A 24,163-nucleotide genomic window follows, 5' to 3' on the forward strand; every position below is an offset into this window, starting at 1 on the left:
GGCCAATGTCTTTTCAGGAGGGTGGAAGACCTGCAAGGAACATAGATTGGCTGTGCATCTTCTCTGCAGTCTGCATTGTCCCCAAACGTTAAAGTATGCTTGTGGGCCAGAGAATGAAGCAAAGGCCACAAAGGGTTTAGTTATGCTCTTGAGATACAGTCAGTTGATGCAGAGTTCCTTGGATCATTCTGTTTCATAACGCCTGTAAAAAAACAGAACATTTGAGTGGTCCTCTGCAAAAACAGACAAAAAAAAAATCCTTCCCATGGGAAATGAGCATGTTAGTACTGTAGCCTACTTTTTGTGTGTGAGGAGGGATTTTTTTTTGGGGGGGGGGGGGGTGTTGTGTGTGAGAAGACAGTACGGCCAAGATGCTGCTGCATCTTAAAATCCAGTGGACATTCTTACTTGAAACACTGTAATTACATTTACATTTGTCATTTATCTGCACCTGTGAATTGGTGCTTGGTCTCTTTCCCCTCTAGTCTGCACAAGACTGGGTTAGCCACTACTTTGTATTACTAATTCTGAAGTACGCTTTTATTGTTCTCCTTATTAAATATTTTTTTTTAAATATCCTGCCTTTCTCTCAATAATTTGGGCTTCAGCTTTGTTGCTGATTAGGTAACAACCACTGTTGAGTGATGATCAGAATATTCGTGGTGTTGTGCTGAGAATTATTTTTATTTTTTTTGCTCATATATCTCTTAAATGAGGTGTGTTACAGGTAGAAATCAAATTGTAATTCGAAGGTTAACTTATAGCAACAAGTTAAGTGGAAACTCTGTTTTTCACCATGGACCTTTTGTTTCCTTCCTCCCTGCATTTTTCCCTCCATCCTGGAATTATGTTTATTTAACCAGCTCTATTTAGGTAGGATAGAGTTTGTAAATGTCACAATATTCCATTCAGGTACAATGGAATTGTGATTGGTTCTGTGGTTACAGATGCCAGGGCATAGACATAGATAGTATATGTAGTGCTATAAATTCTTCTGGGTGAGATATTGAGTGGAAGCTACAAAAAGAATTTCACAAGAAAAATAGAAAGTGAAGAAGAGATAGTACATCATGGTGCAAGTATAATGCTAGTTAGTAACATTCAGCTGCTAGAAATGCCTATTTGACGCACCTGGCTGTTGAGATCAGAGGGCTCCGCTGTGTGAGACACTGGAGGTCTGTGATCCTATCTCCAGACAACTGCAATTTGTTTAAAATCAGCTGTGGAGGAGGGGAGGACCAGTGTGGACCAGCGTGCAGCAGAGAGAATTGTCTTTGCCCCTTCTCTGCCATGTAATTTCCTGGCTAGAAATCATGCCTCCTTGCCTAGTGGCAATTAGCCAGCTTTTCTCTCTACCAGACTTAATAGCCTCTTCTTGGAAGCAAAGGGTAGACCTCTCTTGGGAAAATGGCTTGGTAAGGAAGGCTTAATGCTTCCCCCCCCCCCCTCCCAGTTCCTATGCTGCATCACAGATCCCTGAGCTCCACTGTTACTTTTAAAAACAATTAAAAACAGAAGAAACTTGATCACAGATCTCTTGAGTCACATGTAATTGAAATCTGATACCTTAAAAAAGGAAACAGAGCCATTCGAGGACAAAATCTGTACTCAAGTGTAATGCTAGTTTTGTCTTGGTTGCCGAAAGTAATAGCAGTTGCAGTGGTGACAAAACCGAAATTACCTGTCTAACATCCATGTTGGCATGGAAACGTGAGAAGATACATTTAGTTGAACTAAAATACATATCATGATGCTTTGAGAAGGCTTTTTAAAAATCATATATGATTTTGTTTTAATACTTTGTCACAGTTCATAAGAGCAGAATCAAGCAATTTTCCTCCTTTTTGTGGTTTCATTGTCCTTACTGTACAGCTTTAATCCTGGAATATAATTAACTTTCATCTCCACATATTAACACAAGGAATTAACTAACCTATCACGGGTTTTTTTGCTTGTTTATTGTTTGTTCTTGAATTGGTGTTTTTTTTTCTGAGCATTTGTAACTTGCACAATTTCATTGAATTATATTTCTGGCCACACTATTTACAGTGAAAGTATTTTGAATGATTATTTGGGGGGTTATAGTTTGTTTTCATTTTCTGGACTTACATTCAAAAATTCGGTAGGCTTCAAGCATGTATCTGCATGTGTTTACTAAATAGTTGCCAGCAATGGTGCAAGCAACACCAGAGGTATGGCCACCTGGGTACAGGTCTGGCTCCTACTGACTGAAAATTTGGATCTGTGTGCATAAATGCATGTATGCATACAGCATCCTTTCTCTATACGCGGCTCCCGAGGTAGAAACTGAAGCCATAATTTGAGCGTCTTGAAAGAGGTGCTGGTTGATAGACGTGACGAGCCACCGGGAGATTTACTGCTTCTGAGCGCTTCCAGTCACATTTCTCTTCAGCAGTCATTCAGTCTTATTTGCCCTGCAAAGACACAGCACAACTGCATCTGGTTTGCAGCATCGTTGAGAAAGCAGCAGGAATAACTTTAGTGCCTAGGTGAGAGCTAAATGGTCTAAAAGAAAAAAAAAATTAAAGCCAGTCCTGGAAAATCCATTAAAAATGGCTTTGCATGTCTTTAAATAGGGTGCCCTAAACATATAAAAGCAGTATAAAGATAGTTAGGACTAAGGCACCTCAAGCTTTATTGCCCATGTTTGTGCATTTTCTATGAGTGAGTTAATACAACTTACCTTGTCCCAATGATTCATCCTCCGTCAAGCTTTAAGGGAAAAAGTCAAAACCTCTTGTGCTGGAGCAGAAGTTAAGTGTTGCTCACTATTGTGGGCATCGCTCGGCTGAGTATGTACAGGCCCTGTCTTACATCCAGGCTTAGAGCTGGGAGGAGAATGAAGGGTACTATGTTTTGGAGGGTCTCAGATTGTGTTGACCAACGTACTAGTTCCTTTTCTCTACCTGAATTTAGAACTGGGGAAGGAAGGGAGGAATTGTTCCGCAATCTTATTCTGCATTTCCAAGGAAGCTCAAGGGTCACTGAAGATGAAACCCTGTCCTCCCCTTTAAACAGCTACAAATTGGCTAAGCCAATTGCTAGCCATTGCTAGCTTTTTTTTTGTGGGAGGGCTTTCTGTGTTTAGCAGAATGTATATGAATGCATAACATGTATTTTCCTAGATGTAATCCATTGTCTAGTCTAAAACTAGTATTAGGGCTCCCCACCTGTCACATATAATACATGTCTAGGCTGACTATGGCATGCCTGAAGAATGACTTGGATCCACTTTTACGCTGCAGTGGAGAGGAAGTCATATGGGCAGAAATAGTCCATTTGATGCAGACCCTGCTACATGATATTAAGCCTGCGCAGCCCTCATCCAGCAGTTATGCCCTATGGCACAACATTGGCTAAGTATAGACAATCTAACCAACAATTTTACAAGGATGGGGAGCAATGCATTACTGATAATTGGTTATAAAAGTAATCAGTCAGTCAGTTTTTATTAAAAACGATAATTGACCAGCACAGAATATACATTTTGAAAAGGCTATTAATAATTTTAGTATTTAAAACATAATGAAGTATTTAAAATATTTAAAAGTAGAATTAATTCTTAAACTTTATCTGCCGAATTCTGTAAGAGGCAGCAAGAAACTTCGCACTACTTGCTAAAACCGGTGGATTGTCATAAGCTAGCAGCATTCTAGCCTACACCGATTCTGGACGGAAGGCTACTTACTAGTTATAGGAGAAACAAACTTAATATGAACTTCTTGGTAGTAACGGCAGTGAAATAAAATATGTTCCATAATTTTAGTCTCCCCTGTACTACAAGGGCATAACCTATTTTCCATCGGGAGTTTTTGTACTGCCCTGCTGAGGGGAAACTTGGTTTCTAGCAAGCGTAAATGCTCTCTCCTATAACTTGGTATCTCCAGATGAGAGAGATAAACTGCTGGCGAAACGACATATCTGGAGCTGTTGGTGGGCAGAAAAGCTGGTGATCTCTTTAGATCTGTCTGCCGTTCCATATCTAGCACCCTTTGCTTCATAGTTTGTTTTTCCTGTTCGTACCCAAGCCCCTGGACAGAAAAAGGAGAAAAACCCAAACTCTTCACCTTGGTTTTGACTGCCTTTAACCAAGTTCATTCATAGCTGTCATTAAGAATCAGGGGAGTTAAACCTGGGATTTTATATTTAACTTTAACCAAAGATTAAATGAGGTAAGACACACCCTGGTCTCCACTTTTACCATGCCCATTTACAGTCATATATTAGCATTCAAAACAAAAGAGGGTAGTTTTTTTATTGCACTTGTTCCAGTGGCAGGAAGCGTGAGGGAGATGGCCATAATGTGAGCCCCCTATAAAATCTGTGCCAGTGTTTTGGCTTGAAATATTTTAAGAGTCACTGGAATAAAATGGCCACTCTTGTATGTAGAAACTTAATTATAATATGGGCAGATTTTTGTCCAACATCTGCATAATCATAATGTGCCTTCCTCGAACCGGAGGCTTGTAGCACCACCCCAGTATACTTAAAACTGGCCACCAGTTCTATTATATGTCCATTTATTTTCTGCACCCAAATTTTTAATCTCCTCCCCCCCAAAATTAGTTCTCTGTACATTAGCAGCATTGCTATGAAGACCCCTTCTGCTCACTAAACAGTTGAAGATCATCTGTCTAAATATATGAGCTTACAAATGTTTATTGGGTTGAATCCAAAGTTCGCTTTCTCTGAACAGAGGGAATTTTTATCAGCGGAACTAAATTTTCTTGCTTCCCATTGCTTCTGCAGCCCTCTGAGCTCCTGAAAATGCTGCTTCCAGTAGACAGAGGACTCAAAAATTTCAGGTTTTCACGGCTGGTATCATCATTAGGGTTTGTAGAATCTTTCGGGCTCGAGTGCCGTGTTCTACTGGAGAAAGTTTTTCTTCCAGACGTTTCGTTCTCAGCTGCGGAGAACATCCTCAGTGGCGTTGCAGCCGGAGCAGGCGTTCTGACCGTCTTGGTCTTCTTGGCATTGTGCATTCTTGGCACAGCAGCCAAGAAGGTCAGAACGCCTGCTCTGGCTGCAACGCCACTGAGGATGTTCTCTGCAGCTGAGAACGAAATGTCGGGAAGAAAAACCTTCTCCAGTAGAACACGGCACTTGAGTCCGAAAGATTCTACAAACCCTAAAGACAGAGGACTCTTAGGAGCTACGTGAGAGTTAAATGTGAAAATCCACTCCCTCCTTTCCACTGACAGAAAGCTACCTTGAATCTGGCTTGGCGTTGCTTGAAATAGAAGCCTCATGGATTGGAGACAGTGTAAAGATATGGGCCTAGTTCTCTGGCCTATAAAGGCTCAATGGAACATCTCTAAAATATCAAGCTTTGAATAGTTCTAGTAAAATGTAGGTTAGAGGAAAACAAGTATAGTCCTAAACAAAAATTGCGTTTATTTTAACTTTTCTGTGGATATTGCTCTGGGACTACTGGGATTCATTCATATATTGCTCCTTGAATTGTGTGTGAAACATGTTGATTAATTGATTAATGTTTTTTTTGTTGCATTTTCCTTTTCTTTTTTTTCCCCTCCAGTCCTAGTGGGTCTTTATTGTCCTGTTTGGAGCAGGTTAAAACATACCTGCTGACTGACGGAACATGCAAGTGTGGTTTAGAGTGCCCTCTCATCCTCCCCAAGGTAAAAACGGGGTACTTGTGAATATGTTGTGAATGTCAACATAATATATTGAACTGAATGTCTTGCAGTTCTGCGAAGAATGTTAATGACATAAGGAAACACTACTTTACACATAGAGTGATTAAGAGCCAGTTTGGTGTAGAGCCAGTTTGGTGTAGTGGTTAAGTGTGTGGACTCTTATCTGGGAGAACCGGGTTTGATTCCCCACTCCTCCACTTGCACCTGCTGGAATGGCCTTGGGTCAGCCATAGCTCTGGCAGAGGTTGTCCTTGAAAGGGCAGCTGCTGTGAGAGCCCTCTCCAGCCCCACCCACCTCACAGGGTGTCTGTTGTGGGGGAGGAAGGTAAAGGAGATTGTGAGCCGCTCTGAGACTCTTCGGAGTGGAGGGCGGGATATAAATCCAATATCTTCACCTACCTCACAGGGTGTCTGTTGTGGGGGAGGAAGGTAAAGGAGATTGTGAGCCGCTCTGAGACTCTTCGGAATGGAGGGCGAGATATAAATCCAATATCTTCATCTACCTCACAGGGTGTCTGTTGTGGGGGAGGAAGGGAAAGGAGATTGTGAGCCGCTCTGAGACTCTTCGGAGTGGAGGGCGGGATATAAATCCAATGTCTTCATCTACCTCACAGGGTCTCTGTTGTGGGGGAGGAAGGTAAAGGAGATTGTGAGCCGCTCTGAGACTCTTCGGAATGGAGGGCGGGATATAAATCCAATATCTTCATCTACCTCACAGGGTGTCTGTTGTGGGGGAGGAAGGTAAAGGAGATTGTGAGCCGCTCTGAGACTCTTCGGAGTGGAGGGCGGGATATAAATCCAATATCTTCTTCTTCTTCTTCTTAAAATATGGATCACAAAGAGTGATTAAAATCACTGCCACAGGATGTAGCGATGGCCACAGGAATAAATAGCTTTAAAGGGGGATTAGATAGATCCATGGATGGTATGATGACTGAAGGGAACCTCCACATTCAGAAGCACTAAGCTTCTGAATCCCAGAGCCAGGAGGCAAAATCAGGGGAAGGCCTCAGCCTCCATGCCCCTTTTTTGGCTCTCCAGAGGAACTGACTTGCTACTATGTGAGATGGAATGCTTGACTATATGTCCTACCCGTCAAATCCATCAGGGCTCTTCTTATGTTCTTATATAACAGGGGTGGTTTAACTGTGGCTCTTGAAGCCCCCACAGCCCCGTTGACTGGTTTGAAAAAAGCCTTTGTCTCTTTAAATCACTTCTCCAAGCCAAGCTAGCTGGCAGCTCGGAGGATGCATTTAAAGTTGATTTCTTTCCACCTCTCCCTCCCTCATCTGTTTGCAGGCCTGCCTGCCAGTCTTGTGGCTTTCAGACATCTGATGTTTATTAACTGTGGCTCTTACATTAAGCAAATTTGGCCACCCCTGTTATATAAGGTAGAGCAGGGGTCGACAAACTGTGGCTCCGGAGCAACATGTGGCTGTTTCACGCATACCGTGTGGCTCCTGGAGGTCAAGGAGGAACTTAGTGCAGCTTTCGTTTTTAAAAAAGTCTTCTAGCATGGTTATATTGTAAAGCGTATACATATGTATTTTATCTTTCTGTGCAAAGAAAGTATTAAGAGCTTTAATAAAGACGTGTAATATTTGTTCATGTCTTGTGGCTCTCAAACATCTGACGTTTATTCTCTGTGGCTCTTACATTAAGCATCCCCTGAGTTAGAGCCTTTCAGAGCTTGAACTCGGTCTCTGTTTCAGTGAATACAGTCATTATTTTGTAGCAGAATGGGTTTTTTTAAAAAAAAGAAAAGAAAAGCGTATTGCTCAGTAGGCTACAAGTTGGTGCAAATATGATCCTTTTAATTTATGTCTTGATTTTTGGTTGTAAGAAGCAAGCTGTTTCCACATTCTGCAGTGGAACTTGAAGGAGAAACCATTAGCCCTTGCTCTTCTAAGAAATATAAAAGCAAAAAATGCCATGTAGGTGTTACCTAAAAATGACCCTGTAGCCACTATAGTTCTTGTATAGTTCGTGTTATAGTTTATGTGTAACTCCATGCAGTTACCATGCAAAATAAGCACTGGTATGTAAAATGAATACAAATTTATTAGTTGAAAATGCAGTAAAAACCATAAATATATTGACATTGACCTGGTTACGTACTGGTTTTTAGCTCTAATAGTTATGTTGTCACCCCGAGTGTAAGAGACATACTGTGCACACCTATCTACCTTTGGAATGAGATGTTACTTTCCACTGGTCTCTCAAAAATTTCCCACTTTCTGCTAGCGACTAAATGTATCCTCTTTTTAATATCCATCAGGTTCCGATAACTCTGTGATCTCTTGGAGCAATTAAGTTTGCTGCCTGGAGAATTTAAGTAAGACATATGACAACTCAGATAGAACAGGACCAAGCCCTGTAGTGAGGTACCAAAAGCATGACCCAAAAGAGTTTCATGGAGCACTGGTCATCTTGCAGTTGTTGAGTACCGTTCCCAGTGCATTGAGTTAACTTTTTTATTTCCTCTGAAGTGCCAACTGCGAAGACAGACAATAAAGGAAATTTAATTTGGATTTCCAGGGGATTTGAGACTTGTAACAAAATGTTGTAGGTAATGTGTTTCTGGTGTTATTTTTAAGGTATTTAATTTTGATCCTGGAGTTGCTGTGACACAAAGAACAGCTGATGATGTTAAAGCCGATGAAGATGTCACTAAGCTATGCATTCACAAAAGGAAAATCATTGCAGTGGCTACACTTCATAAAAGCATGGAAGCACCACATCCATCTCTGGTTCTGACGAGTCCTGGAGGTGGAACAAGTAAGTGGCTTGTTGTTTTGTTTTGTTCTTTGCAAGAGAAAGAAAACATGTACTTCTGATATACATGTCTTTAGAAGTGATCAATTTTTTGTATAAATCCGTTACAAATTAAGCCAAGATAGAACAAGCAGTTGAATTATGTGGGGTGACTTTGGTCAACCAGGCAGTTTACTCTACCGTGGTAGCTATAGCATGTCACATAGTTTTTAGAGGAATTTTGCTTTGCCCCATTAGTTATTAACCTCCTTTCTGTTCCCAGGTCTAACATCACGTATCTTAGTGACAGATCACATGGTTTGCATGCAGCAGATCTTTGGTTCAGTCCCTTGCATCTCCAACTAAATGGACCTTAGATAGTTAGTCTGGGAGAGACCCTTTCATGAGCCACTGCCAGTTAAAAAAGACTGGGCTTGCTGACTTGAAACAGCAGAGAGCTCCATATGTTAATATACATAAATGCTTTGCAGAACTTCCATCTGTTGGCGAAAAGCTAAAATGGACATGCATTTTAGAATGTCAGACAACAGTGAGGACTGGAAGAGAGCCAAGCAGAGTAGAGAAGAAGGTGTTTTCCCATACCGTGCAATAGTCTGATGGACTATATAGTCTAGTGGAGGTCAGGTAGCATTTTTCTCAGTTGGTAAAAATTATGGAAAATGTGATTGCTGGATGTAATCTCTGATTTAGGCCCTCCCCTTACCATATATATCTAATGTGCACATGCAATACTCTCGCAGTGTTGTGCATGGGAAAGGATTTCACTCTGCTATAGTATGCTTTATTTAGCAGAATGACAGTAATTAATATTTTCTCTAAATCAGGTGCAACTCCAGTAGTACCTTCACGAGCAACAACTCCAAGATCAGTGAGGAATAAATCACATGAAGGGATTACGAATTCTGTGATGCCAGAATGTAAGATTCCTTTCAAGTTGATGATGGGGGCCTCAAATGCCATGGGTAGGCTGTATGTGCAAGAGATGACTGGAAGCCAACAGCAAGAACTCCATTCTGTCTATCCCAGGCAGAGATTGGGCAGTAACGAACATGGACAGAAGTCTCCGTATCGGGGCAATCATGGAGGAATGCCTAGTCCAGCTTCATCAGGATCACAAATATATGGAGATGGCTCAATCTCTCCTAGGACAGACCCACTTGGAAGTCCAGATATTTTCACGAGGAATAATTCCAGTTTTCACGGAGCACCTAACTCTAGCCCCGTTCATATGAACAGAACCCCTTTATCCCCACCTTCTGTAATGCTACATGGTTCTCCTGTGCAGTCGTCATGTGCAATGGCTGGAAGGACTAATATACCTCTTTCCCCGACCCTGACCACAAAAAGTCCAGTAATGAAAAAACCCATGTGTAACTTTTCAACTAATATGGAAATGCCACGTGCAATGTTTCACCACAAACTACCCCAAGGTCCTCCACCACCACCACCTCCTCCACCTTCTTGTGCTCTTCAGAAAAAGCCATTGACATCAGAAAAGGATCCACTTGGCATTCTTGACCCTATACCTAGCAAACCAGTGAATCAGAATCCTGTGATAATTAATCCAAGTACTTATCACTCAAATGTCCACTCTCAGGTACCTGTGATGAATGTAAGCATGCCTCCAGCCGTTGTCCCTTTGCCAAGTAATCTCCCTTTGCCAACTGTAAAACCTGGTCATACAAATCACGGGGGTCATGTGCAAAGAGTTCAGCACTCTGCTTCAACCTCCCTCTCACCCTCACCAGTAACATCACCAGTTCATATGATGGGATCTGGAATTGGAAGGATTGAGGCTTCGCCCCAAAGATCACGCTCATCTTCCACGTCATCTGATCATGGGAATTTCATGATGCCTCCAGTAGGACCACAGTCATCTTGTAGTAATATTAAAGTTCCTCCGCGATCACCAAGGTCAACAATAGGATCTCCTAGACCATCCATGCCATCAAGTCCTTCTACCAAGACTGATGGACTCCATCAATATAAAGACATCCCTAATCCATTGATTGCTGGAATGAGTAATGTATTAAATCCGCCAAGCAATGCAGTGTTTCCATCCGCATCTGCAGGAAGTGGGCCCATGAAAAGTCAGCCTGGCTTGCTGGGAATGCCTTTAAATCAGATCTTGAACCAGCACAATGCTGCCTCTTTTCCAGCTAGTAGTTTACTCTCAGCAGCAGCCAAAGCACAGCTAGCAAATCAAAATAAACTTGCTGGTAATAATAGCAACAGCAGTAGCAACTCTGGAACGGTTGCCAGTGGTGGCAGCAATGATGGACATAGCACTTTAAACACCATGTTTCCCCCTACTGCCAACATGCTTCTACCATCAAATGAAGGGCAAAGCGGTCGAGCAGCACTACGAGATAAGTTGATGTCTCAACAAAAAGACCCTTTAAGGAAAAGGAAACCACCAACCACTACAGTGTTGAGTTTGCTTCGACAGTCTCAATTGGATAGTTCTGGAGTCCCTAAATCTGGGCCTGATTTGATAAGAAAGCAGAACCAGGCTTCATTTCCCATCACTTCTATGTCCCAGTTACTTCAATCCATGAGTTGTCAAAGCTCTCACATGAGCAGCAATAGCACTACTGGTTGTGGGAGCTCAAATACTGTTTTGCCTTGCTCTGTTAACCAGCTGCATTTTACAGACACTAATATGAGCTCTGGTACTCTTCAGAATACACTGACACAGAATATACCTCTAAGAGGAGAAAGTATGCACTGCCAGAATTCAAACACTAACTTTGGCCACGGAACTAGCCCCGGTCCAAACAACCATCTTACAGGCTTAATAAATCAGATGCAAGCCGGTGGGAATTGTGGGGTGCTCAGTCAATCTGGAATGGCATTAGGAAACTCGTTACATGTGAACCCAACTCAGCCAAGAATCCAAGCAGCCTCCGCTCCGGTGATGCCAAACAGCATTGTGAGCAGTTGCAATCAAACAAGTCCTGAAGCAGGTATGTTTCTGGCAGGTATCTTATTTATCTGAGAGCTTAAATAAGGGTATTTTAAAAAATGAATCTTTTTTGGCTCCCTTCAAGAGAAGGGAATGAACATTTCTGTTGCATGTTCTTAGTAACTTGGTGTATCACAGAATGTGCTGTTTTATGCGCTATCCAAAAATGGTATTATCTGAGTTCATTCTGCATTGATTCCTCTCAAAAGAGAGTTTCAACGGGAAGGTCATAAGCGGCTCCAAATTTTCCCCATGGTTGGATTGATCAAAAGGAACCATAACAGAGCTTCCTACCTTTTTACCATCACTTTCCATAAATTCAGAATTGCTTTACCGTTGCACGTTTTCAAACTATGCTAACAGCCGTGTTATCAGGTCAGTACGCTTGGAAACATGTCGCCCGGCACTTGTGTCTCTGCGGAGCTTTAGAAACGAAGGATCTTTCTCATTATGTTTTGTTCTGCCCTCTTTATGGGGAGCCTTGATCCAGATTTCTTGCAGCTATCTTTGCTAGCCTTGATCTGTGTGTGTTGGCAGAAAAAAAAATATTTTCCTTCTAGCTGATGTAGACCTGGACATCACCCACATGGTTTCATTGTATGCTTTCGCCACTATGAAAATCGAGCCAGAGCCATGCTCAAGGTCCAACTTGCTGTAACTTAATTTGCGTGCTTATTATGGTAGTCGTGTCTGGTTGGGAGGGGAAGGAGAAAATTTTATCTTTGTTTTTCTTAACGTTTATATAACTTGTGGGTTTTTTGCTGCTATTTCCTGTCGTCCCCTGCATTTTATGTATGCTCAGTTCTATCTAAGGTTGTTTGCAACAAGTTACTGCAACCATTTGAACTGCTTGACTGTAACTCCCAAAATCCCAGCACAGGCAAATGTGAGGAACAATAAGCAAGAAGCGGGAAGCCTCTGTTTGCAGAGGACTGTGATAAGCCAGGATAAATTTATCTAAATCTCAACGTGCCCTCATCTGTAGATGAGACTGGAGCCACAAACAGACAGATCTTTCGACAAACCATGAAAAAGCTCCAGGTTGACAGGAAAATCTGAAATTTAAAATTTAAAAACCACAAAATAACAGAAGCATCAAAATTTAAAAACTGGTCAGCATTTTTTCACAACGCATTTTCAGCAGAATGACCTTCACTTATGATGATCATTAGAATGACCCTGACCTGGTGGAACACTCTTCTAGAAGACATCAGGGCCCTGTGGCATCTTATTCCGTTTCGGAGGCCCTGTAAGGCAGAGATATTCCGCCAGGCTTTTGCTTAAGGACAGCTGAGCTGGCACCTCTCTCCTCCGCACCTTTTGGGGGGTGCCAAATTGGGTCCCCCTACATGACTCACTGGCATCGTGTGATGTGTTGCCACTGGCCGGCTTCTGTCCCGAGCTTCCCCCTAAACTGCACAGCACTGGGCTGTGCCTGTGCCAACAGCAGAGGAAGCCAGCAGCGCACATGGGTCACCAGCAATCAGCGTAGCTGCCTCCTCGGCTCCTCTTTGCAGCAGCAGTTTTCCTCCTTCTCCCTCTTCAGCGGATCTGGCTTCTTGCCCAGCTGGGCTTTACCATCTGGGAACAGGGACATGGGAAAGGACAGAAAGGCAGGTGAGAGAAGCAGCATGGCCACACAGCCGCTGCGTGTCTTCAGACAGTAGCGGGGGCAGAAAGAGGGTGCTTGTTGTCACCTCTCTGGCCCCAGGCAGTGGCAGCTCCACTCCTGTTCCTCAAGCGCAGTTGCTTTGAGACCTCAGACTAAAGGATCTGCCTCTGCTTATAGTGCTAGGGCAGGTGACTGGCCGCTCTCACTCCTACGGTAGTGTGTGTGCTGCTGGGGGGCACTTAGGGTTCATATTGACGTTGGTAGTCTTCCCACCTGGCCTGTGCCTGACCCCCTCCCCCATGAGAGGATGGGGCTCTACTGTTGAGCTAAACAAGCGATAGTGAGAGGCGCTTAGGACAGCAGAAGCAGGAGGAGAAGCTGTTTTTGTGGGGGGGGGGGAGGTTGTAGTGCTTTGTGGATTGCTTGCAGCCCTTGACGATGCGAGGAACTTCAGGAGATTACAAAGAAGGGGGCAACCACCAGACAGCGATGTTGATTTTCTCCTTGCAGAGATGGGGGACGGGGGGTCGCTTCTGGTCGTAAGGATCCCAGGGTACCTTCTGCATCAAACAGGCTGTTGGCTAGAAGCTCTCTAGTATCTAAGACTTCAATCCAAGGCATGCTTAAGTAGCAGTAACTGAGCCGTAGAGAGGACAGCCATACATTGGGAAGGTGCTGGAAGAGACGGCAGTGTTAATTCTTTGCTTGAAAAGAAGTGCCTCCGAGCGCCACTTTAGAAAGGCATGTCCGTCTGCTCTGTCAGGAAGACTAACTTTCCGACAGGGTATATTTCTTGAAGGCTGGAAGCAGGCTAACTTTCTCTTTAGGAGGCTTGGAGCAGCCTGTTGGCCAGAATGTTCTCATTACTGTCGCCCGTATTGTTTTTGCGTATTCTGCAGCCGAGCACAGAACAATTAGAAACTCAAAGCAGAACATGTGGATCTGAAAAATGTGTCCAGCCAGTTAGGATTAACATTGAATAGAGCCTTCCCTCCCAACTGTGTTATTTCAGGGAGGTCTCCCATCAAAGTACTTGCCAGAGCTGGACCGGCTCAGCTTCCAAGATCTGACAGTAATCAGACTATCCAGGTCAGGGAGCAATTTCAAGTTTTGTGCTTTTCATTTTTCCCACAATTCATCTATTTTTGAAAATTGGTTATTGGGTGGGGGGGGCACAAGAAGTTAGTCTTGCCTAGGGTGCCAGATAGTCTAGGACTGGCCCCATTTCCCCACCCCCAATGCAACATCTGAGAATCTGGATCAGTAGCACTTTAATGAGATGCTATCGGGGGGGGGGGGTGTAATCTGTTTTTCATTTAACTGGTTTTACTGGTTGTAATGATCTAAACGTATGTAGTTTTATTCTTTGTTGTACATCTCCCAGAGCCCAGCACCAGCCAGGATGGGGCAATTCGTTACGTTGAAATTATCATCATCATAATCTTTTATAAAAATCCTTTTATGTAAACATTAATAGCGCAGCGGCAAGGTTATAACGGAAGCTGCAGAGCAGTTTTGATGATCCTAAAGCAGAGGTGCCATGGAAGTGGGGAGAGAGCTGAGGACAGAGTTTTGTGGAGCAGAACGCCCTGTGTGGATGTTGACGGTCGCATATACAGGCATGGATCTATCCTGTGCTCTGTGATCTCTGTGACTGGGGAGGGACGGTTGCTCAGTGGTACAGCATCTGCTTGGGAAGCAGAAGGTCCCAGGTTCAATCCCTGGCATCTCCAAAAAAGGGTCCAGGCAAATAGGTGTGGAAAACCTCAGCTGGAGACCCTGGAGAGCCGTGAATGGGGCTGTGGCTGAGTGGTAGATCATCTGCTTGGGAGGCAGAAGGTCCCAGGTTCAATCCCTGGCATCTCCAAAAAAGGGTCCAGGCAAATAGATGTGGAAAACCTCAGCTTGAGACCCTGGAGAGCCGCTGCCAGTCTGAGTAGACAATACTGACTTTGATGGACCAAGGGTCTGATTCAGTATAAGACAGCTTCATATGTTCATATCTGCACTGGCTGCCTATTGAGTATCAGGTCCGCGTAAAGGTGCTGGTACTTACCTTTAAAGCCCTGTCTGCCAGGGGCCTGCATACATTTGTGACCGCTTCTCCCCATATGAGCCCCATCAGTCTTTACAATCAGCTACCCAACACTGTCCGGTGGTCGCTGCCCCCGGAGACCTCCAGCTTGCCTTGACTAGAGCCAGGGCTTTTTCAACCCTGGCCCCTGCCTGGTGGAATGAGCTCCCTGTGGGGATCTGTTGAAGTTCCGCAGGGGCTGTAAACCAGAACTCTTCCTCCAGGCCTTTAGTTGAGGCAGCACATGTCATTTTTATCTGGTCTCCCCCACCCCCTCCCCCGACTGTTTGGGATTGAGCGGCCTCCAAATCTAACTGAATTGTGTCTGTCGAGGCAGAGTTTTTTGGAGGGTTTTTGCTGACGGCTTTGGATTTTAATCAGTTTTATTGTAGTTTAGTTTCATTTAAATTGTTTTAATCTTGTAATCTGCCCCTGAGCCTGCTTTGGAGGGAACATTGGGATATAAATTGAAATTATCATTACTATTATTGTCATCAGTTTGGTGTAGTGGTGAAGTGTGCGGACTCTTATCTGGGAGAACCAGGTTTGATTCCCCACTCCTCCACTTGCACCTGCTGGAATGGCCTTGGGTCAGCCATAGCTCTGGCAGAGGTTGTCCTTGAAAGGGCAGCTGCTGTGAGAGCCCTCTCCAGCCCCACCCACCTCACAGGGTGTCTGTTGTGGGGGAGGAAGGTAAAGGAGATTGTGAGCCACTCTGAGACTTTTTGGAGTGGAGGGCGGGATATAAATCCAATATCTTCATCTACCTCACAGAGTGTCTGTTGTGGGGGAAGAAGGTAAAGGAGTTTGTGAGCCGCTCTGAGACTCTTGGGAGTGGAGGGCAGGATATAAATCCAATATCTTCATCTACCTCACAGGGTGTTTGTTGTGGGGGAAGAAGGTAAAGGATATTGTGAGCCGCTCTGAAACTCTTCAGAGTGGAGGGCGGGACATAAATCCAATATGTTCATCTACCTCACAGGGTGTCTGTTGAGGGGGGAAAGGTAAAGGAGATTGTGAGCCGCTCTGAGACTCTTCAGAGTGGAGGGCAGGATATAAATCCAATATATTCAAATACCTCACAGGGTGTCTGTTGTGGGGGGGAAGGTAAAGGAGATTGTGAGCCGCTCTGAGACTCTTCGGAGTGGAGGGCGGGATATAAATCCAATATCTTCATCTACCTCACAGGGTGTCTGTTGTGGGGGAGAAAGGGAAAGGAGATTGTGAGCCGCTCTGAGACTCTTCGGAGTGGAGGGGGGGATATAAATCTTATATCTTCATCTACCTCACAGGGTGTCTGTTGTGGGGGAGGAAGGTAAAGGAGATTGTGAGCCGCTCTGAGACTCTTCGTAGTGGAGGGCGGGATATAAATTCAATATCTTCTTCATCATCATTATCATCAATCTATGAAACCCTAGCCCAAGACAATGCCTCATATTGAGGTGCCACTTCAAAGCAAAACCATAATATAAAATGTCTTAACCAAGAGTATTTCATAGGTCTCCCATAGTTCTCTTAAAGGTATTGGAGGTTGTTCAGTTGTGGAACTGGTGGTTGTAACTGTACACATTTATGAGGAATGTACTTATTTGTTCATTTAACCTCTGCCTTATCATCATTTCCAAGACTTGGCATTATTATCCACATATGAAATTTTAAAACGGATGCAGTAAAAACAGCAGAAGACATAATTAGTAGGAGCACAACTAATAAAACCAGGCATGATAGTCACATTCTAATAATCTAATGCATCATTGGAAGATGTTCTTGGCTGGAGTCGCAGGCTACAAAGTAACCAAAAACTTTATGGAATTGCCCTTAAAATGTAGCTTAACTTTTATATTGTAATGAAAGTAATGTTTTGCTAAGAACTCAGTTCTATATATCTGTGTCAGTATTTGCATTTTTATTTGTTGTAAAGTGTAAGAATATGACTGGGATTTAATTGGCAGTAGCTCATAAATATTTATTTCATCACAACTAGGCTACTTTATTTTTATCTTTAATTTTATTTAAAGTGCTAAACACCCCAATTTATGCTTTCCACTTTCTCTTTTTTCCTTCTGTACCACCCTTTCTCGTTTTGAAAAAAATAAAAATTTGAAAACAGTAAAATGTTAAACACCCCAAAACTTTATGTAGCATGTCTTAAAACAACCCAACAATACCATGTTGTTGGGGGTGAGGGTTGGAATAGGAAATCATGGAGAGTCATGTTCGTAGTTATTGTCTGTCACAGACAATCAAAACAGTTGCATTTAAGAGAAGTGCTATTTTATCATCATGGGCAAAAGTCAGGATTCTTGGATGAGGTTTTTATTTTGAAATAGTGTTTACTTACTGCAACACATGTCTCTAAGAATGCCTGTCAAAATGAGCATCTTTTACTGTGCCATTATTTATATTGAAGGAGTTGTTGTAATGGCACATCTCCAACTATCCATGCATATAATAGGCATTCACTTTACAGCCCCTCCATCCCTTTGTAATACCATTCCTGAAATTGCAGGATCCCTGCAAAGGAACATGCAGGTCAATGGGATGGATGGAGAAGGAGCAAAGGGTTGTGATATCTACCCCTTTCCTCAACAGGGCTGTGCTTGAAGAAAGAGCAATTACAGCACCTGGTCCTTTTTAAGTCCCCCATCCCCCAAGCAGCCATTCTTCAAATTGGTCCCATGACTATCGTTGTGATCTTACCAGAAGTACCAGAAAGAGATGCAGAAACGAGAGATAAACTGTTCTGGCCTCAGGCCTCCAAGTCCACCAGTCTCCTCAAGAGCAGGGCCTTACCCTGCCAGCAAGTTTGGCAGGGTCAAGAGAACAAGTTTAGTGGCCTCATGAACCAGTTGATCCAGCAAAGCTGCCTTCCTCGCCCTCATCTTAAATATTCTGGGGGAAAACCAACCCCAGCTGTTCTGAAGGCAGCTTTTGAAACTCACCTAGGTCCTAATGAGGCCAGAATCATGCAGGGGTCTGCAGAGATGTTCCCTCTAAGCTGCAGAGTCTTGTGAGCAAAAATTCTTTGTGAGCTACTGTCATTAAAGTTGTGAGCCCCTGCATAAATGAGTGTGCTCTGGGGTCATCCTTCCTGAGCAAAGACAAAAATGTGTGAGCCTGGAGGCTGAAAATCTGTGAGCTAGGCCACACTAACTCAGCTTAGAGGGAACACTGCAGTAGTCTGACACACTGGTTGGAACATGGGCTGCTAGCTTTGCAGTGCACGTTCTGTTGGCTGTATCTGTATGAGCCCATTGCTCTACTGTTCCTGTGGGGGAGTTGGAGACTAGTGGTGTGGGCCCTGATCCACCATGGCTGATGCATAGCTGTCCCAAGATTGGGGGGGGGCATAAGGTGGTTCTGGTGATGGGGCCTCCCCAGCAGACTCCTCAGAGTTGGTCCCTGCAGCTGATTGGTCAGGGTGTGAAGGGGCTGCTATAATGCGGGGTCTCCCTGACTTCCCTGCTCTTCCTGGTTCCTCATGCACCTCTTTTGAAGATTTTGAGTCTATGTATTGCCCATTGGGAATCACGACAGGAACACAGGAAAACCACGCTCCATACACATGTGGTAGGATCCTCACAGATCTTTATAGAAAAGTAATCCTGTATAGAATCTCTCTTAAATTCTTAAATCTGTCTTAAAGCCAGTTTGGTGTAGTGGTTAAGTGTGCAGACTCTTATCTGGGAGAACCGGGTTTGATTCCCCACTCCTCCGCTTGCACCTGCTGAGATGGCCTTGGGTCAGCCAGAGCTCTGGCAGAGGTTGTCCTTGAAAGGGCAGCTGCTGTGAGAGCCCTCTCCAGCCCCACCCACCTCACAGGGTGTCTGTTGTGGGGGAGGAAGGTAAAGGAGATTGTGAGCCGCTCTGAGACTCTTCGGAGTGGAGGGCGGGATATAAATCCAATATCTTCATCTACCTCACAGGATGTCTGTTGTGGGGGAGGAAGGGAAAGGAGATTGTGAGCCGCTCTGAGACTCTTCGGAGTGGAGGGCGGGATATAAATCCAATATCATCTTCATCTTCTTCTTCTTCTTAGCTAGTCCTAGCAGAATTGCTTTTTATAGCCTGCTGGTTTTCTGTACTTCTGAATAAATTAATATTTGCAGGATTGTAACAAGCTATAGACTAGCGTGTTTGTTCTTCCTTGTTGGTTTGCAGTTTGGCACATCCCTCATTTGTGATAACATCTGAATCTGATGTTTTCTTCCAGCATCTGAATCTGACTTTTCTTCCAACGAAAACTAGAAATCCATTTGAAGTACATTTTCAGTTTTTATTTGAAGTTCTTATCATTTGCCTTGATAAAGAACTAAACAGCTAGCTGAATTCGAAATCACGTACTTGCATGGAAAATGCCATAATTCATTCTCAGGCTATGGGTTGGATTCTAAAGAACTATCAAGGGAGTGCATACATACGACACTTTCCTTCCCGTTGTAGCCGTCTACATTCGGGAAAGCTGCTCCTCAGAAATGACATTGAATGCCGCACAGGGGAAATCAGCCAGAAGGGGAGAGGGGTTGTCAGGAATTGCCTCTCCTGTCTTTGTGTGACCTCTTCCATCGTGAGCTTGCATAGGAATTGGAGAGATTTCTGATAGCTCTTCCTTCCTGATCCCGATCTCCTGTACTACATCACTTGCCATTTCCATGCCCCTGACCTTCAGAAATGACTTATCAGAAGCTGCAATGGGAAAGGAGAATTTGCCAAAAATCCCTTCCGTTAGCTCACTATTTGTGGCTCTTTAAAATCCAACCTTATATGTTGGCCTGGAAATGTTTGATGTAAATTAGGTAGCAAGCCTTCCACTAGGCCGCCCCTTACTGTTTTCTAGGCTTTGTCGTCGTTGCTGTATTGCCTTTTCCCAGCCTAGGACAGGCTCTGGGTGATATACAGCAGATAAAACAATACAAAAATTAAATTTCAAGTTAAAACGTTTCGGCAAGTTGAACTAATAAAATTCTAAAAACCCTTGATGGCATCCCACTAATTAAGTTCTCGTTCTGGACTATCAGAGCATTCCGGATTAGAGATCGTGCATCTTTATACTAGGATTGATGGAAAATCTGCCTCATTTCTGAGCTGTTAAATAGTATGTGATGTTGGATCTCGTCTGTATTTTGGTTTCATCCTTCTAGTGCTATTTTGCTGTGATTGTGGAGTTGCGAAATGTGATTTGATGCTTTCTTCTCTCAGCAATTAGCTGCCATTTATTAAAGGATAAAATAATGCATTGCTAACATCAAATTAATCTACATTTTTTATATTTACATTTTCTTGAGCTAAGAAAATGTAAATATAAAATATAAAATATCCTCCTTTCGTTGTCCTAACACTTAAAAATGCCCTTGAAAACTCCCTGTATTTAACAACTGTATTTAACGCCCTGTATTTATCCTCTGGCCTGATAACCCCTTAACTTGATGTACTGTTTACATTGCTTTGAATGTAACTCTCTATCAATCCTGAGGAAGTAAAAGAATGTCCCCCCCCAAGGCTTTAATAATGGACACCAAAATACTGAAAAGCAAAGTAGTTTACTTCCACAGAAAATTATTCAAAGAAATGAAAGCAGTGCCCCTGTAATGGTTGTATATCCATTGATCTCTTTAAATATGACCTGAAGTGCCTTCGCAATATATATTATTGTACAAATTGCTTTACAATTTGGAATTCAATGTGGAAACCCAGGTTAAAATCCCTCCTCAGTCCGTGAGGTCACTGTCTTCTTACAATTGCACTGAATGACATCCCGCTAAGACCGCTGACTTCAGTGGGATTAGAAAGGTGTAACTTTAGGGATTGCTTGGTACCTGGCCTTTGACACCATTACTTCTTACACTTGATGTGGGTTACTGCAAGTGCCTCTTTGAGCTTGGAAAGGGGGAAGCAAAATAGTGATTAATTTAAAATCCTGATCTTGTTTTGCCTTTTAATATTTCCTTCAATAAACAGTTAATGAACTTTGATATTAGCTCCCAATCTTTTTTTTTTTCCAGAAAAACTCAAGAACTGTGCTTCGTGTAAATTCATTTTCCAGCCTCTACAATAGATGCATTTCACATTATGTCCTAGATGGAGAAAACCACATGGTGGCAGTCTTGAGAGTGGAATTCTGTTCTTTTAATTACTATTCTCCTTCCTTAACCTCTACACTTTTTATCATTACAGTTTAGACCTACTGTATGTTCTGGTAGTGCTGTTACTTGCTACAAATGCAGTAAGCACCCAGCCTCATTGTAGATGTATTTTTTAAACTAACAGATGACTACAAAATATATATTTTATATTAAACATTTCTACCCCACCTTTCCACTAAGATAGATCCAGGTGGGTAGCCACGAAGGTGCTAAGGAACTCTTACACCTTTTCACTATTAGTGTCCAAGCTGGTTTACAGTTTGTAGGGACAATGCGAACCAGAACTGCTGTATTAGAATAAATGTTTTAAAGCATAAAACTGGGAAAGGAATCATTCGCACCCACAAAAATATCCATAATCAGAAAGAAGAATCAAGGCAGAAGCACACTAAAGACCTGCCCAAGCAGAATAATCTTAAAACAAAGTAGGAGTCAAGTGGCATCTTTAAGACCAACAAAGTTTTATTCAGAATGTTGGCTTTCGTGTGCTAGAAGCACACTTTTATCAGACAATAGGGTGGAATGGCAAATAATCCTAAATATAGAGAAAGTGGGCAGTGAATTAGTATGCAAAATCATGGAAATGTTTGTTAGCAGATTAACAAAGATTTCCATGATTTTGCATACTTATTCACTGCCCGCTTTCTCTACATTTAGGCCCATTTGCAATTCCATCCTGTTGTCTGATGAAGTGTGCTTCTAGCACACGAAAGCTTACATTCTGAATAAAATTTTCTTGGTCTTAAAGGTGAAATTGTCTCCTACTTTGTTCTGTTGTTTCAGACCAACACGGCTGCCCACCTGGATCTAGAACAGTCTTAAACTGAGACCTGGATAATATCAATATTGGCAAATGCTCCTTCATTCCATTCCAAACATGTGGAATTTGTTCAGGGGTCAGGGCACTGTGGGGGGCACCAAGTAAATTACATTTATTAAATTAATGTTGCAGGGAGGGAGAGGAATAGCTTCTTACCAACAGCATCTTTCTTTCCTCTCCTTCACTCATCTTTCTCCCTTTGCCCTAGCACATCTCTCCTTTCTCCCCTTCACCTCATCTCCAAAACTCTTCTTTCTCCATCTCTGAAGCTCTCCCAAAGCTCCATCTCCAAAACCCTTCTTTCTCAGCACATATATCTCCTTCCTTCCTCCCCTTTGCCCTGTCTCCAAAGCCACCTGGAGCCCTCCCCCTTCACTGCATTGTATAACCCATCATGTAGTCTTGGTCACACGACATTAGCAATGAGATCCTCCCATGCAGGGGGCAGTGGAGAGGATGGAGAAATTAAAGCCACTGAGAGCTGTTGGCCATCTTTTTCACCCCAGTAGGCCCAAGGCCTGACTGAAAAGATGTCCACCAACCTTTGCAGGGGCTGGGACAGGAGGTAGGGGGGCAGGTGGTAGGACAGATCAGAGAGGACGTCTCTCTAGAAGAATGATGGGGACCTCCCCCATGGGCATGTTAGAAGGTCTCGAGCTCCCTCCTTGGCATTATCAGCTGCCCATGGCCAGACCAGGTGAGATTTGATGGAGGGTGCTGTGGTTTCAATGGGGGGCAGAGCCTCAGCACCTCACCACTGGCTACAGCCCTGCATGTGGAGCTAATGGTTCAAGCTTAATAGTCTTTGAAATAATTTGTTACAAGTTCCCTTTCATACTTGAACAACTTCTTATCTTTTATACATCCTATTATGGTTGACCAGAAGGTCCTGCTTAGAGGTCCTCAGTGAGGGGACTTAAACTTCTGGGGACCTTTCCAGTAGTAAATCTGTAGAATATTCTCCCCAGTGCTTTCCTCATTTGACTTCTAGAAGGAAGTAGTGAGCAGTGTTCCCTCTAAGTTGAGTTAGCGGGAGCTAGCTCACAGATTTTTAGCCTTCAGCTCACACATTTTCGTCTTAGGTCAGGAAGGAGAACCCCAGAACACACTGATTCTAGTAGCTCACAAAGTAAAATTGTTGCTCACAAGACTCTGAAGCTTAGAGGGAACATTGGTAGTGAGAGCTCTGCATGCCATTCTCATTGTTAGGGATACCATTCCCCCAGGTGGGGGCGGGGGAACCCCTGCTTTTGCAGGCTCCTGCCCACCACCAGCCAGTTGGCCAACAGTTCCCTTCGCTTCCCAACCAGCAACTCCACACACGATGTGGTGATGTCATTCAGAAGTGACATCCTTTTGTTGGTGATGTCGAGGCAATACTCTGCTTTTTGAGCAAACTATGGTTTGAGGCCGGTTTTACCATAGAGTTATGCCCAAAAAGAAGAGTGTCACCTCGATGTCAGTGACATCAGTGTGTCACACGACATCCCTGCCTACTCCAGGAACACCCTCCAAAACCCCCTACCAGTGCAACCCCCTACCAGTCAACCCTATTCATTGTGTATAAGAATGAAATTACAATCTGGGATTGGATTGTGAAAGTTTTATCGTGGAGTGAGATGGACAAATTAACTAAAACTTTAAGAGACTATGACTTAGACTTATTCAAAAAGGAGCGGAAGAAATTCAAAGGATATATGGAGAAAGAGTGGAACGTAAAAAGACATTGGACAATATTTTAGTATTAATCAAAAGTATTACATTTTGATAAATTAGTGGTACCTTTAGAATTAACTGTAAATTTATAACTTCGGGGAAGTCAATATTGGAGGGAGGGGGGGTGAAGTGTCATATGGTTTAGTATAAGAAAAAGATAATTAAATATTGTAACCATGTGTTATTAATAAATTGTTAAAAGAAAAAGAATTTATTTATTTATTTATTTATTTTATTTATATTAAGATTTATACCCCGCCCTTCTCACCTAGGTGTCTCAGGGCGGCTTACAACACAATAATTAAAACAATTTCAGTTTAAACAATTAAAATACCATTAAACCATAATTTAGTAAAAACAAGATAGAGTAAAAACCGGCG

The 24,163-nt window shown here is 43.1% G+C and overlaps 1 protein-coding gene across 2 annotated transcripts in view; it reads left to right on the plus strand.

Moving 5' to 3' along the window:
• Positions 1-24,163, plus strand: part of MBD5 (methyl-CpG binding domain protein 5) — a 201,106-nt gene that overhangs the window by 141,283 nt on the left and 35,660 nt on the right. For both annotated transcript variants that reach the window (XM_060257464.1, XM_060257465.1), the window contains 3 exons: positions 5,558-5,660; positions 8,276-8,456; positions 9,278-11,419. In XM_060257464.1, the coding sequence (XP_060113447.1) occupies positions 5,558-5,660; positions 8,276-8,456; positions 9,278-11,419 (2,426 nt within the window). The remainder of the gene's footprint in view (positions 1-5,557; positions 5,661-8,275; positions 8,457-9,277; positions 11,420-24,163) is intronic.

Source organism: Heteronotia binoei, chromosome 16 (assembly GCF_032191835.1).
Source record: "Heteronotia binoei isolate CCM8104 ecotype False Entrance Well chromosome 16, APGP_CSIRO_Hbin_v1, whole genome shotgun sequence".
In the NCBI taxonomy this organism is placed as follows: Eukaryota; Metazoa; Chordata; class Lepidosauria; order Squamata; family Gekkonidae; genus Heteronotia; species Heteronotia binoei.